General features: G+C 28.2%; 1 protein-coding gene across 1 annotated transcript; it reads left to right on the top strand.

Moving 5' to 3' along the window:
• The first annotated feature begins 5,535 nt into the window (after positions 1-5,535).
• LOC133782255 (vicianin hydrolase-like) lies at positions 5,536-11,799 on the top strand. Its single transcript, XM_062221494.1, has 13 exons — positions 5,536-5,741; positions 5,841-5,910; positions 8,353-8,411; positions 8,493-8,568; positions 8,765-8,842; positions 9,342-9,429; positions 9,634-9,886; positions 10,063-10,178; positions 10,322-10,539; positions 10,664-10,695; positions 10,945-11,047; positions 11,180-11,288; positions 11,431-11,799. Exons 1-13 carry the CDS (start codon positions 5,592-5,594, stop codon positions 11,597-11,599), a joined length of 1,521 nt encoding a protein of 506 aa, XP_062077478.1. The 5' UTR covers positions 5,536-5,591; the 3' UTR covers positions 11,600-11,799.
• The last annotated feature ends 2,249 nt before the right edge of the window (positions 11,800-14,048 follow it).

Here is a 14,048-nt window from a genome sequence, read left to right as displayed (position 1 = left end):
TATTTTAATATAATTATTAAATATCTAGTTTTGCATTATATATTATTATAATAATGATATTTTATAATATTTGAATTTATATTAATATATTATTAAATATCTAGTCTTGTATTAAATATTATTATAATAATTATAATATTTTAATTTATATTAATATAAAAACTAAATAATTAATTCTTGTACCCTAAAAACACGAGCTCAACTATCTAGCTCAGGATACAGCTCGAGGTTTTGTCACTAAGTCCAGAATAGCCTAGGATCTTCTAGATCGTCAGAGATGCCAATGATGGAGATCGAGGTACCAACATCCCACCTGCATCAAGCCCGGGCATTATCTAAGTCAAACGAGTCTGTTCAAGTCATATCGAGCTCGAGAATGGCATCTAGCTAGGATGGGAGAATCCCTATGGACTTGGAAGCCCAATATGCACAATAAATGCATATTATCTTTATATACATTTATAGATCAATGTAAAACGACAATAGGCTTTATTAAGATATTTAAATGTCCATTAACTTTGGATGTTAACCAATATTATACGGTACTAGTTATATTACGGTTACCCAGTATTGTCCACCATAATTCCCTACAAATACAAGGGGAATGGACAGTAAAAAGGACCGACACTCAGTATGCAAAAACTCTGCCAAAATTGTCATAAACACTTTTGCCTAGAGTTCCTAAATAGAACAATAATAGTGACTCATGGACTAGGTGGATTTTAATCACTGAACCACGTAAATTGTGTGTGTTTTTATATTTCTTCATATTCGGTTTACAATAAGCTTAATCTCTATATTTCAGATTCCTAAATACCCTATTGACGAAAAAACGCGTCAACAAATTAGTGCTTTCATTGAGAGCAGATTAAGCTTGAAATCTCGCACGATATTCAGCCCAGCAATCATCATGGTGGTTACTCGTTCCGTGAGCGGCAATGAAACAGAGAAACCTGATGATCAGGGAGGTCATCATATGACCATCCCCACTGGAGTAGGCACGTCTGCACAATGCTGCCTTGGAAAGCAACATGTTGATCAGGACAACACCAGAAGTTCGGCCTCATGCCCACCGAACCCCAATCTTGGGTACCTGACTGCCATTGAAATGGAGAATACTCAGCCGAGGAGCAAACTTGACAGGGAAACACATGCATAGACGAGATCATTCATTGACTACTTCCTCCTACAATCGACGAGAATGTCGGAGGGAGGCAAAGTAGGTGTAACGTCCCAAATTCATTATTAAGGCTTAGTGCCTTGATTATTATGCTAGGAGGGCATAATTGGATGTTGATGTGTTAATTGTAAATATATATGTGAATCTTATGAGTTATAGCATGATATGACCACTCATGCATGTTTAAGTGTATTAAATGTATTTAAAGGCCTGATTCTATTAAAAAAAAAGGGCATTTTCATAATTTTGACATACAGAGGGTATATTTGTAAATATATGTGCTTTGTGAGTGTGGCCACATTATTATGTGGATATGTTTGAGATGTGTGGTGTGAGGAAATCTTAGTGAGCAATTTGGTGGAAAATTCACATAGAGGATTAATACCCGGCTCGGGGTGAGCCTAGTGGTATTTTAACAATTTGGTGAATTATCGAGGGTATTGGAGTATGAGTTAAAATTGGGAGAAAATATTCTTGTTTGGAAGATTAGTGGGATTAATTGAGAATTTTATGTGGAATTTGAGGTTTAGCAATAAAGTGGTGTCCAGTGAACTTTTTTTCCCTTGGGGACTTAAATGATAGATATTTAAGGTATGGGCATTATGGTCTTTTGCCAAGGGATAACTCAGACTTAGCCAAAATCTGAGGCAAAACCACACTCTCATGTTCTCTCCCTTTTGCCCTCTCTTCTCTCCACTTAGCTATAAGAAGAGAACTTTACAAGTGTCGATCCTAGAGGCAACCGTAGTGGAATTGAAGCTAGTTCTTGAAGTATTAGGCGCTGCTTAGCTTGGGAAATCCAATGGAGAATTCGAATTCTAGGAGATAATTTTCAATCCTAAAGCTTTAAGTTTTTTGTTTTTGGTGTTCTTAAAGAAATATTAGAATTATGAGTTAGATCGTGTTTAGAGGGTTTTGATAATTGTTTGTGGTGTTTTTTTTTTTGTTTTGCTGGTGTGATTTTGTGGTTGTCCAACAATCCATTCGCGAGCCTCATTGAACATCCCCTGAGAGTGAGAGCCCTTAACCTGTGTCGTCGAGCTCCCTACATCTATGTTGAGCCTCTGTACGAGCCTTGCCACCAACAGAGAAGAGAGAGTAAAAAAAATGAAAGAGATAGAGAGATTACCTGCTATATTTAAGCCTACAAACCCATGCTACCATGTGCTGTCCAGCCATCCCCGACCTTGCGCGATCGAGCCCAACCTGCCCCGACGTTGCCCCGTTGATCCCAACCCCCGAGACCCCCGCGCCGTCGAGCCCAGCCAGCCCCGAGAATCCCACCCGCCATCAAGCGCACCCCCGAGCCCCCATTTGTCATCAAGCCCTCGAACCCACAACCATCGTCGAGCCTAGCCCGAGCGAGAGACAGGGGGACGAAGGAGTGAGAGAGTCGAGCCCCTACCTCTGTATCGAGTCCGCCGCTGTGATCTGACCACCAGCCGTCTGCCTTGCTTGCGCGCGAAGACCTCCATGCACGTCGTCAAAGAGGGATAGAGGAGGGAATATGTGGTTTGAGGAAGAGAATTGGGGTTGGTTGGGTTTGAGGAAAAGAACGAGAAAGAGTGAGATTGAGGGTTGATACGGTTTAGTTATTATTATTGTTTGTTAAAAAAAATAGTTATTATTATAAAAATATATAAATACAAAATATAATGATATTAAGAAAAAACAATACAATAAAATATTAATGATACATGATTAGTTTTTATTTTCTAATTATATTTAAAAACTAACAACTTATCTTCTTTTTTTTAAAAAAATTATTAAAACATTTAACCATATATAAATAACTTACTTTCAACTATTGCTTTTTTTTTATAAATATTTTTGACATGGATTTTAAAAAATAAAAACATAAATATTATTAGTGAAATTTTATTATTTTACAATATTTAACCAATCAATGAAATAACTCTTTTTAAATTAATTTTATCATAAATGTGTTAAATAAATAAAATTTAAGTATATTATTCATTATATCATAATGAATTTAAATTTTGATATAGAAATTATTATAAATAAAAAGTTAATATAATTTTAAAATTTTTAAAACAAAAGACAATCTAGCTTTTAAAGTTTTTAATTAATAAATATATTTATATAATTTAGTTTATTTTTTAAATTATATTATTCATTAATTATAATTTTAGATAATTTTTTATTTGAATTTTAGCGACATTTTATAACTGTTGGTATTAGGCTTTTATTAATTGTCGGCATTGTGGTCAATAACGACAATTTTTAACTGTCGGCATTGGTCTCGAATTTACTATCGACGTTGGGGTCAACGACAACAGTTTTTAACTATCGACATTGGTCTCGAATTAACTGTCGGCGTTGGGACCAATAGCGACAGTCAAAAGCAATGGTGACAGTTATTAACTGTCGGCGTTGGTTTCTATGCCTACAATTTTTAACTGTCGGCGTAGAGTCACGCTAAGCAATTACGACAATCAATTGATTGTCGTGGTTGGGTGTCGGAAAAAGTCCAATTTTGTAGTAGTGACGTAAAATTTTTGTGTTCATTTTTTATATTCTAAAAAATATTAGCTTAATTGTTGTTGTTTTTAGTTGACAAAAATCTTCCTTAACAAAGATATATAAATATATATAAAAAAGCCACGTGATAAGTATGAATTAATATACAGAAAATACCCTCTAGTATAAATTATTTACAATATTAATTAAAGGAAAAATGCTGTTGCGGTTCCTACATTTTTCCTAAATACGTTATCAATTTCTGTATTTTGTTAAATGATAATTCAGATTCCGTATTTTATAAAATTGATCAAAATAGTACCTTATATCCAATTTTGGTAAAAAAAAAATCAAATATAATATTTCATTCTCAGTTCCTCGATTATTTTTTCAGCATCTCAGAACTCATCGCATCACTAATGACGCGAGAAGATCTTATAATTGAAAATATTTTAACCAAAATTGGGTTTAGGGTACTATTTTGATCCATTTTGCAAATCACATAATCTGAATTATCATTTAACAAAACACAAAGACCGAATACGTATCCAAGAAAAACATAAGGCCAAAATAGTGTTTTCCATTAATTAAATGATCACGGGAATCTCTCATTCCTTATGGGGCCGTTTGGTATGAAAAGTTCACAGTTTTCATATTATTGGGAAAGTTGAAAAAGGTAATCTGATAGTCTGGAAACTTACGTCACTGTGTTTGGTTGTGCACTGTAATCTTATCTATGGATCCTGGGAATATCACTTTCTGTGTTTGGTTGTGCATAAGAATCTGTTAAGTTTTCATAAAATTAATATAATAATATATTTCATCAAAATAATTTACAAACAATTTTACTTGTGAAATATTTTTTAACGAAATTAAAAAAATACATCTATTGAATACTAGAATCAAGTATAATTTTTAAAATTACAAAAATACCTTTATTTTATTTTTAATAATATTTCATTTGTTAGTTTAAACTAAAGTAATGATATAAAAGCTTTACAAATCAATTTCTTTAAATAAACAAATATTATTTATCATTTTATAGTTTGATATATGTATATGTATATTTGTTTTTTTTTTCTTCATATTTTCATAAAATTAATATAATATTATATTTCATCAAAATAATTTATAAACAATTTTACTCATGAAATATTTTTTAACAGAATTAAAAAAATACATCTATTGAATACTAGAATCAAGTATAATTTTTAAAATTACAAAAAATACCCTTATTTTATTTTTAATAATATTTCATTTGTTATTTTAAACTAAAGCAATGATATAAAGGCTTTACAAATCAATTTCTTTAAATAAACAAATATTATTTATCATTTTATAGTTTGATATATGTATATTTGTTTTATATTATAAATTTCAAAAATAAAATAAGTCATTAACTAAAAAATTATTGGTTTAAGATTTATTTATTTTTTTTAAAAATAATAATAATTTTGAAATGTTTCACATTTCTGGGTATCTGAAAACCACTTGTTAGATGGGTTTCACTTGAACCTAGAATCAAGGAAAGTTAAAACCCCTGGAGTACAGATTCTCAAGTTAGAAAAACTCATTACCCAGTACCAAACATGTGAAAGTGTTCAGATTCATATTCTCGTCTCCAGATTCCTGCATACCAAACGACTCTGTATGATTTAACATTAAGCATGCCTTGAAGTACTTTCTTTTAGTATAATATTTAATGTTGAGAGGGAAAAGATCTCCAAATATACTTTAATATTAATTAATTAAAAATGAAATTGCCTTTGTCCTTATTATCGTTATTATTAATGATAAAATATATTTATTCTTTGCTGGCCACTTTTGCAAGGCTCTATATGGTTTTTGTATATAAGGGATTAGAGAGAATTATAGTTGAAGAGAGGCAAATTGAGGCAGCCACAGCCATAGCCATAGCTAGCTAGCAAGCATGGCATTTACTCAAATTCTCCTCATTGTCTTCTCCTTTGCTCTCTCCGAAGCCACTTCTTCTGCAAAACCTGTTCCTTATTCCCAACCTCTATATAAGACCAGTTTTCCAAAAGACTTCATTTTTGGAGCTGGAACTGCTGCTTACCAGGTTTATATATTTACTACTTTTAATTACACATATATACCAAGAATTTTAGTCGATCCTTTTCGTATTTTTATTTATTTAAAACAATTTTGTCATGTTCAGTCTGAAGGAGCAGCATTCTTAGATGGAAAGGGTCCAAATATATGGGATACTTTTACTCGCCAACATCCAGGTCTCTCTCCTTACTTCTAATCACAAGCTATAAATATATATATATATATATATGATGCTAACTATATATAATTTCACTCTAAAATTATTTCTGAAAATTCACCTTTTTTTACACGGGAAAAGCATAATATATTATATTGATTATGTATTTCATATATTGTTATTAGTCCCTGCTAATTTATAAAGAAAATTGACGTGTTGACATGTATTCATAGATGTGCCTAAAATAAAATTTTATACTCATAATCATCGAACTAAAATTATATTAGATTAAATAATTCAACAATAAAAGGGTGCTTTTATGTCACTACAGTGCTGAAGAAGGAGCCATTTTTGCCTTGTCGAGACTATTACTCTTTTTTTTTTTGGAGATTAACTAATAGAGGCTTTTAAAACGGTTTTTTTACGTTACAGACGTTTTTTACGCAATGTTACAGACAGTAATGGATCTCTAACAAGAAGAGACAAGTAGCCTAAACAAAAAACAATTTGAAAGAGAGACAAGACAAGCGTGGACAACTATTTACAGACGCTTTTTACGCTATGAATCGATGGTGATATTTTTATAATTTCTAATACTTATTTTAGTTTAGATTAAAATAAAATAATAACTCTTTTTTAATAGTAGTGAAAATAGTAAATTGCAGCTAAAAATACATAATTTTTACAAAATTTTACATTTTTATACTTAATTTTTTGTAGTAAATATATTAATGTCTTTAAAATATTATACTTTATATTCAAGTTTCTTTTTCAGTAAATATATCCAATATATTTAATATATTACACTTTTATACTTATATTTTTTATTATTTTGATAAATAATAAATAAATGAAATTAATTATTTTTTCTTTTTTATTCTTTCTGAAATTAACTATTTTAAATTAAAAATTAATAAATATTTTATTAAAATTAATAAAAAATGATTTAAAATAATAAAATTTAATATTTTTCAAGTATTTTTTTTAAATGTTTGAAAAATATAAGTTTGAATTGTTTTGATTAATTTCAAAATCTTAGAACTTTTTTATTATTTTGAGAAAGAATACAGAAGTGAAAATAATAAAAAAATATATTTCTTTTACTTTCTTATTATTTTTTAAAATAATAATAATAAATAATTATAAAAGTGCTACACCTTGAAAATATTGTATATATTTATGGTTAAATAATTTTGGATATAAAAGTGTAAAATTTTGAAGATATTAAATATATTTACTGAAAAAAAATTAAGTATAAAAGTATGACTTTTTAAAAATATTTGATATTTTATCGGTAATTTACTATAAAATATAATAAAAAAGAACAAGTAGTGAAATTTGTCTGTACGCTACAAAAGGTCGTGCAGCAATAATTCGCTATATGTTAATTGATAATCACCACTCTCGTTTATCATGATGTTTATATTTTAATCATATATGGTATCTTGTCCGTGATACACGCTTATTCAAATTATAATAAAGTATTAAGTTCATTGACTCAATCTTAAATGAAGCATCGTTTCCAAAAATAATAAAAAATTAAAAACTAAAATGAAGCAGTAGATTAGGGTAGAAAAGTCAAATCTATATCTATATAGTATATACTTATATAAAATGAAAGTTATATAAAAGTGATGTATTTTATTGCGATTATATTTTTTTGGACCTTGTGTTTTTTTTTATTATCTGTTTAGATCCTATATTTTGACAAATTACTTTTTAGATCTTATGTTTTGTAAAATAATTAAAATAGAACAAAAACTCAATTTTGATGAAGAAAAAATTGAATATAACAACACAGTTTTTAAGCAGAATGATTTTATTTTTGTTCTGAATTGTTAATTTGATAAATTATTTGTGATTTTAGTTGAGAAAACATTGACCAAAATCAGGTTTAGAGTTATATTTTAATCATTTTATAAAACATAGGGTCCAAAAAATAATTTGTTAAAACACAGAGTCCAAACAGATAATGGTAAAAAACACATGTCTAAAAATGTATAAACCCTTTTATAATCAATAATATATAATTTTTTTTATAAGTTGTAGTTTTTCTAATTTTTAATTTAACAAATGAATTAATTAATAATTTAAAAAATTTATATAGTACCAAATATTTTTTAAAGACCATTGTTACAAATTATTGTGGGTTATATTTGACTTTTTTTTTTCTTAGGATTAATTTAATTCAAATTTTTCTAATAATTATATATATTTTTTTATAATTTATCAAATTTATATTAATATTTAACATATTATCTATATTTATATATTTAAATTTGTAGTCATTTTTATATATTATATATTAAAAATAATAAATATATTGTAACATCTCAATTTATCTAACAAATTTCCCTAACAAACCCACACGACACATGTAGGGCCTAATTAATGAATAAAAAACAATGAACAGTCTCGCACTTACTTCGTTTTAATTCTTGACAAAAATTTTGAATGACAGAAAAAATTTGGGATCGAAGCAATGGAGATGTAGCTGTGGATTTTTATCATCGTTACAAGGTACATTTATTAATATAACAAATATTTTTATACATAACTGAAAAACTATTATTCACAAACTATAAAACTCAAATCTAACAGGAGGACATCAAATTGATGAAGAAAGTTGGTTTGAACTCCTTCAGATTCTCTTTCTCTTGGTCAAGAATATTACCAAGTAAGTCATTTAATATCAAACTAAAAAGATAAGGACACAAATATTTTTGATAGCCACATATTCATAATTTATATATTTTTTTAATACTTATAATACCTCCTACCAATTAATTGCTTTATGTTACTAATTGTTTAGTAATTAATTGCATGTGGGAATTAAATGTATTATCATTAACCAGATTATATTATATGATCAGAGGGCAAACTCAGCGGAGGTGTGAATCCACTTGGCGTCAAATACTACAATGACCTCATCAATGAGCTTCTTGCCAATGGTAAATATATAAATATGATATATATACTTTGTCAGCAATTACAGGTTATATTATATAAATATGTATATACGAAAGAAACACGTATTTTATTAATTATTACATGAATGTACATTTTTTTAGTTTACCATTTTTAGACTTTTTTTGAGTTTACCATTTTTATACTTGAGTACTGAAAATTAATGGAACAAGAAAAACGAAACAACCAATGATTATAATATATACTGTCCATATTATTAATTAATTTATTTATTTTGATAAAGAATTCTTCGTTATCTATATAAAAATTATACATATATATATATAACTTTTAACTTTAAAAAATGATCAGATTTATAAGTTTAAGAAATTCACAACGAGGTTATAACTTCAAATTTTTAGCTAACAAATGTCCAATTACATTGATGGATTAAATTTGTTGATGTCTAACTTTCATGAGTACCACCCATGAATAAAGTAGAAAATTAATTGAAATTTATATACTTCATCAATTTTAATGTAGGAATCAAGCCATTTGTGACTTTATTCCATTTTGACACACCACAAGAACTTGAACAAGAATATGGAAGTTGGTTGAGCCCTAAAATAGTGTAAGTGATATAACATCCTCATATATATCTTTGAAATATACTATTTTAATACTGAATTAGTTCTAGAACAAATGACAAGTACTAAAATGGTATATTTCTTTTACCTTAATTTGATTAATTACAAGTCATTAAAACCTAATCAAAATGTTTGATACTATTATTAATTTTCATACATTTCATGTCTCATAAAATAATGATGAATAGGAAGGACTTCTCAGACTATGCTAATTTTTGTTTCAAGACATTTGGCGATCGAGTAAAATTGTGGGTCACTATGAATGAACCCAATGGATTTACAATGAATGGTTACAATTTTGGTACTTTTGCGCCAAGTCGATGCTCTAACTATGTTGGGAATTGTACGGCTGGTGACTCAGCTACCGAACCTTACATTGTAGCCCACCATTTGCTTCTTTCTCATGCTACTGTCGTAAAATTGTATAGGCAGAAGTATAAGGTTTGTATCTTGCATGTATTACAATTTTAACTACTAGAAGTCATTAGTTCATCCGGACCTGCAATCCATTTAAAGCAGGTTTACACTAAATAATTAAATAAATAATATAATCAGATGAGTATTATCATATATATATATAAATACAGGTTTTAGCTAAATAGATGTGATTTTTGCAGCCTTACCAAAAGGGGAAAATTGGAATTACCATAGTTACACATTGGTTCGAACCAAAATACAATACAACAACGAATCGAAAGGCAGCCTCTAGAGCTCTTGATTTCTTCTTTGGATGGTGAGGGCAGTCTTTATCATTATAATTAGCTAGACTACAGTTTGAATGTGAGAAAACAATTAATACATTGCTTCAAAATCATATAATGTTTATAATTTGAAGGGAAAACTACTTATATATATGTATGTATATGTATTGTATAGGTTCGCTCATCCAGTAACCTTTGGACACTATCCCCTAAGTATAAGATTAGCAGCGGGAAATAGACTACCTAAGTTCACTGAAGCAGAATCAAAGTTGCTAAAAGGATCAATGGATTTTCTAGGATTGAATTATTACACTACCAATTATGCAGAAAGTGCTCCTTTGACAAGTCGTCGTAACGTTAGCTATGTTGGAGATCGACAAGCCACACTTACAAGTACGCTTTCATGTCTTCATCAAGTCTATTATTTTACATTTATATATGATTTTTTTTATATGCGCGCATAATTAACGTTACCTATTTTTAATGACAAAATTTACATGTCAACTTGATCACGCAGCTGACAAAAATGGAATTCCAATTGGAACGCCGGTATTAACTCTCTCTTAATTTTTCCATATATATATATTCACATTGTCTAATATAAAATATATAGAATGTAGTGAAATTACATTGTTTTGTACATATAAGAATGACAAATTATTTATTCTATGAAGAAAAGGACAACTCCATCTTAGGCACTGTGTTACATTATTATATGAAATGAAAATGGTACAAGTGAGGTGCGCACATGTTAAAACATGCATATTAATTGTCCAAGCATGTGCTTATGTTGTACAGACTGCGTTGGGCTGGCTTTTCATATATCCACAGGGACTCCGAAAGCTTTTGCTACATATAAAGGATCATTACAACAATCCAGAAATATACATTACCGAAAACGGTACATAACGATCATTTTATACATATTCTAATAATATTAATTTTGAAGAGTTTTCCTATCATATTGTGAAACTGTCTAACTAATTGGTAATTTTTGTTGTAATTAACAAGTACAATTATTTATTGTTATTAGGACTGGCTGATGCGAATAACAACTCTTTGCCCATTAAAGAAGCTATCAAAGACAGCTTGAGGATAAAATATCTTCACGGCCATCTCTCATATCTTTTGAAAGCAATACGGTGAGATTATTATTTTTAGAATAATTTGTACAAAAAAATAAAATGGTTTATGTATTGTTGTTTAAAAAGAAAAAAGAAAAAAGAAAAGAAGAAACAATAGAACAAAGGTTTGAGAACATATATATTGTTATTACTCTTGCAGGGAAGGTGTTAAAGTGAAGGGATACTATGTTTGGACATTTTGGGATGACTTTGAATGGGATGCTGGTTATACAGTCCGTTTTGGCATAGCTTACATTGATTTTAAGGATAATTTGAAAAGGTATCTCAAATATTCTGCGTATTGGTTGAAGAGGTTCCTTCTCAATTAGTACAAAATATAAATATGAGTGATAGCACGTACGTAGTCCGATTTCCAATAAATTATTGTGATCCTTGATGGTTTTAAGACAATTTAAGTAGTTGTGTGAAATGCTGTGCTTACTAGTTTAAGGTATGTACTTGATTTTTGCTCAATTTCATTTTCTAATGTTAAGAAATAAAGGGAACAAGGTCAGATCTTCTATATATTTGCATTGCCTATAAGATATGTTTTAGCATTCGTTGTCTTTAATTTCTTCACATCTTTCTCTGGGTTTCTCGATCAATATAACTCTGACACATACATGCTACTCTGATTTGTAGTTTGAACTTTTTTAAGCACTTATAACGAGAATAAATCATCATCTTTAATGGAGGGCTATAAAAATGGATACACCATTTTTAGTACATATCTTGACAAAATGTAACACCACGGTTGGTGTAAAATGTGTGAGAAATTTGATATATACTAAAAATTGTGCTAAATTTAACCCTCAATAAATATCACATTTTTATTTACTTTTCTGTCATTGATTAATAAAATGTGCGTCAAATTTTTTTCTATTTACTTTAAGAGTGTTATTATTTGACACATTAGACCATCTCCAATGAGAGATGTAAATAGTGTGTTATATTTGGCACAAAAAATCAAAATATTATATATTTAACACAATTGTTAACATTATACCCTAATGCATAATTGTAAAAATTGTTGTAAAATTTAATATTTCATAAATGTTAATTTGATATTTATTGAAAATATACAAAAAAAAAAGTAATCATTTTTCTTTATATTTTATTGTTGATAGTATAAGATAATAATAAAATAATAAGATAAAATATATAGCATTTGTATAATATACATGACATAAAAGTAAATAAAAAAGCATAACATTTATGGTAATGCAAAATATACATCACCAATTATGCATCACCATTGGAGCAAGTTTTTTTGTAAAGAGATCTATATTTTAGCTATGCATCACCAATTTGGCACTCCATTAGAGATGCTCTTAAGGTGCATGTCACCTCCTTGTAGTGTTGGACACCACTGGTGTCCCTTAGAGCACTCTCAATGGATACTCTACTCCATCATTTAAAATACCTCCCCAAAACATACATTTTTCTATTTTACCTCCAAGTTTTACATTATATCATACATCAATTTCTCTATATATTTCTCTACATCATTTAAATATTATATCCTTAAACATATTTTTATTAATTAAAGTAAAATAAAATAATTGAAAAGAAAAAAGAAATAATAAATATATACTAAATGGGAGAGAGAAAGCTTATAAAGAAAAAAATAATAATATTAAAATATTATATTAAGGATATGTAAATGTAGATATAGATTAATTGGAGTTTATGCATAGCTATTATAAATATATGTATAAATGAGCTGATGAAAGATGTTTTTGTAAGTTTTAGCTAAATATTATAGAGAAAGTGTATACAAAATACATTACCAAAACATATTTTTTTTTATATAATTTACCTCGAACTTTTACATTATACCATACACCAGCTTCTCTATTTTTTTCTACATCATTTAAATATTATATTTTTAAAAAAATATTTTATTCATTTTAAGAAATAAAATAATTAAATATAATAGTATCACACTCATATATATACAAAAGTTTACAAACAATAATAAAATATTTATAGCTTGATGAATAGTGTTTCACTACATATAGAGAGATACTATTCATTTAGGTAAAAAAAAAAAAGTTTACATCACCCATTAGAAGACTATTTAACAATTTTTTTTCTATATTATAAACAATTAGACATTTTAGCTCATCTATTGGGAGTGCTCTTAACAATTCTCTTACTTTAAATATATGTGCATGGGTAGAGTTCATAAATTTGACATTAAAAAATATTTTTTTTGTATTTTTTCAATAAATATTAATGTTTTTGTTGATTTTTTATTTAGCTAGTTTGCACGTTGTACATTGGAGTACAATTATAAAAATAGATCTAAATGCAGCATAAACTTAATTTTTGTACCAAATTTCGCTCAAAATTTACACCATCCATTAGAAATTGTCTAATACAAGATTTATAAACTTGGAACATCTAATAAGTTACCATATATAATTTTGTGGTTTTTAGGAAATGCATATATAAAGTTAAATATGCAATTCCATGTTCAGCCCATTCTTTGATTAATTAGATAGCTAACTCATATCTGTTCAATTGGGTCCTATCAAAATCTATTGCCATTTTCCATTGAAAAAAGGGTAAATTAATGTGGAAAGAAATGAGAAGAGATATGCTTCTATGATTGAAAAAAACTCAGTGATACAAAATAGAGACTCCTGACTATATATATAGAGCATGACTAGGAATGATTAAGAAGAAAAATCTAACTACCTAACTAACATACCAAGTCGATGAAGACCCAGTCTGTAACGCTCTACTTCCTTAGAGCCGTTACTAAGTCAGTTA

Source organism: Humulus lupulus, chromosome 6 (genome assembly GCF_963169125.1).
Source record: "Humulus lupulus chromosome 6, drHumLupu1.1, whole genome shotgun sequence".
NCBI lineage: Eukaryota > Viridiplantae > Streptophyta > Magnoliopsida > Rosales > Cannabaceae > Humulus > Humulus lupulus.
Note: the sequence above shows the minus strand (reverse complement) of the source record. Positions and strands in the feature narration are given on the sequence as shown.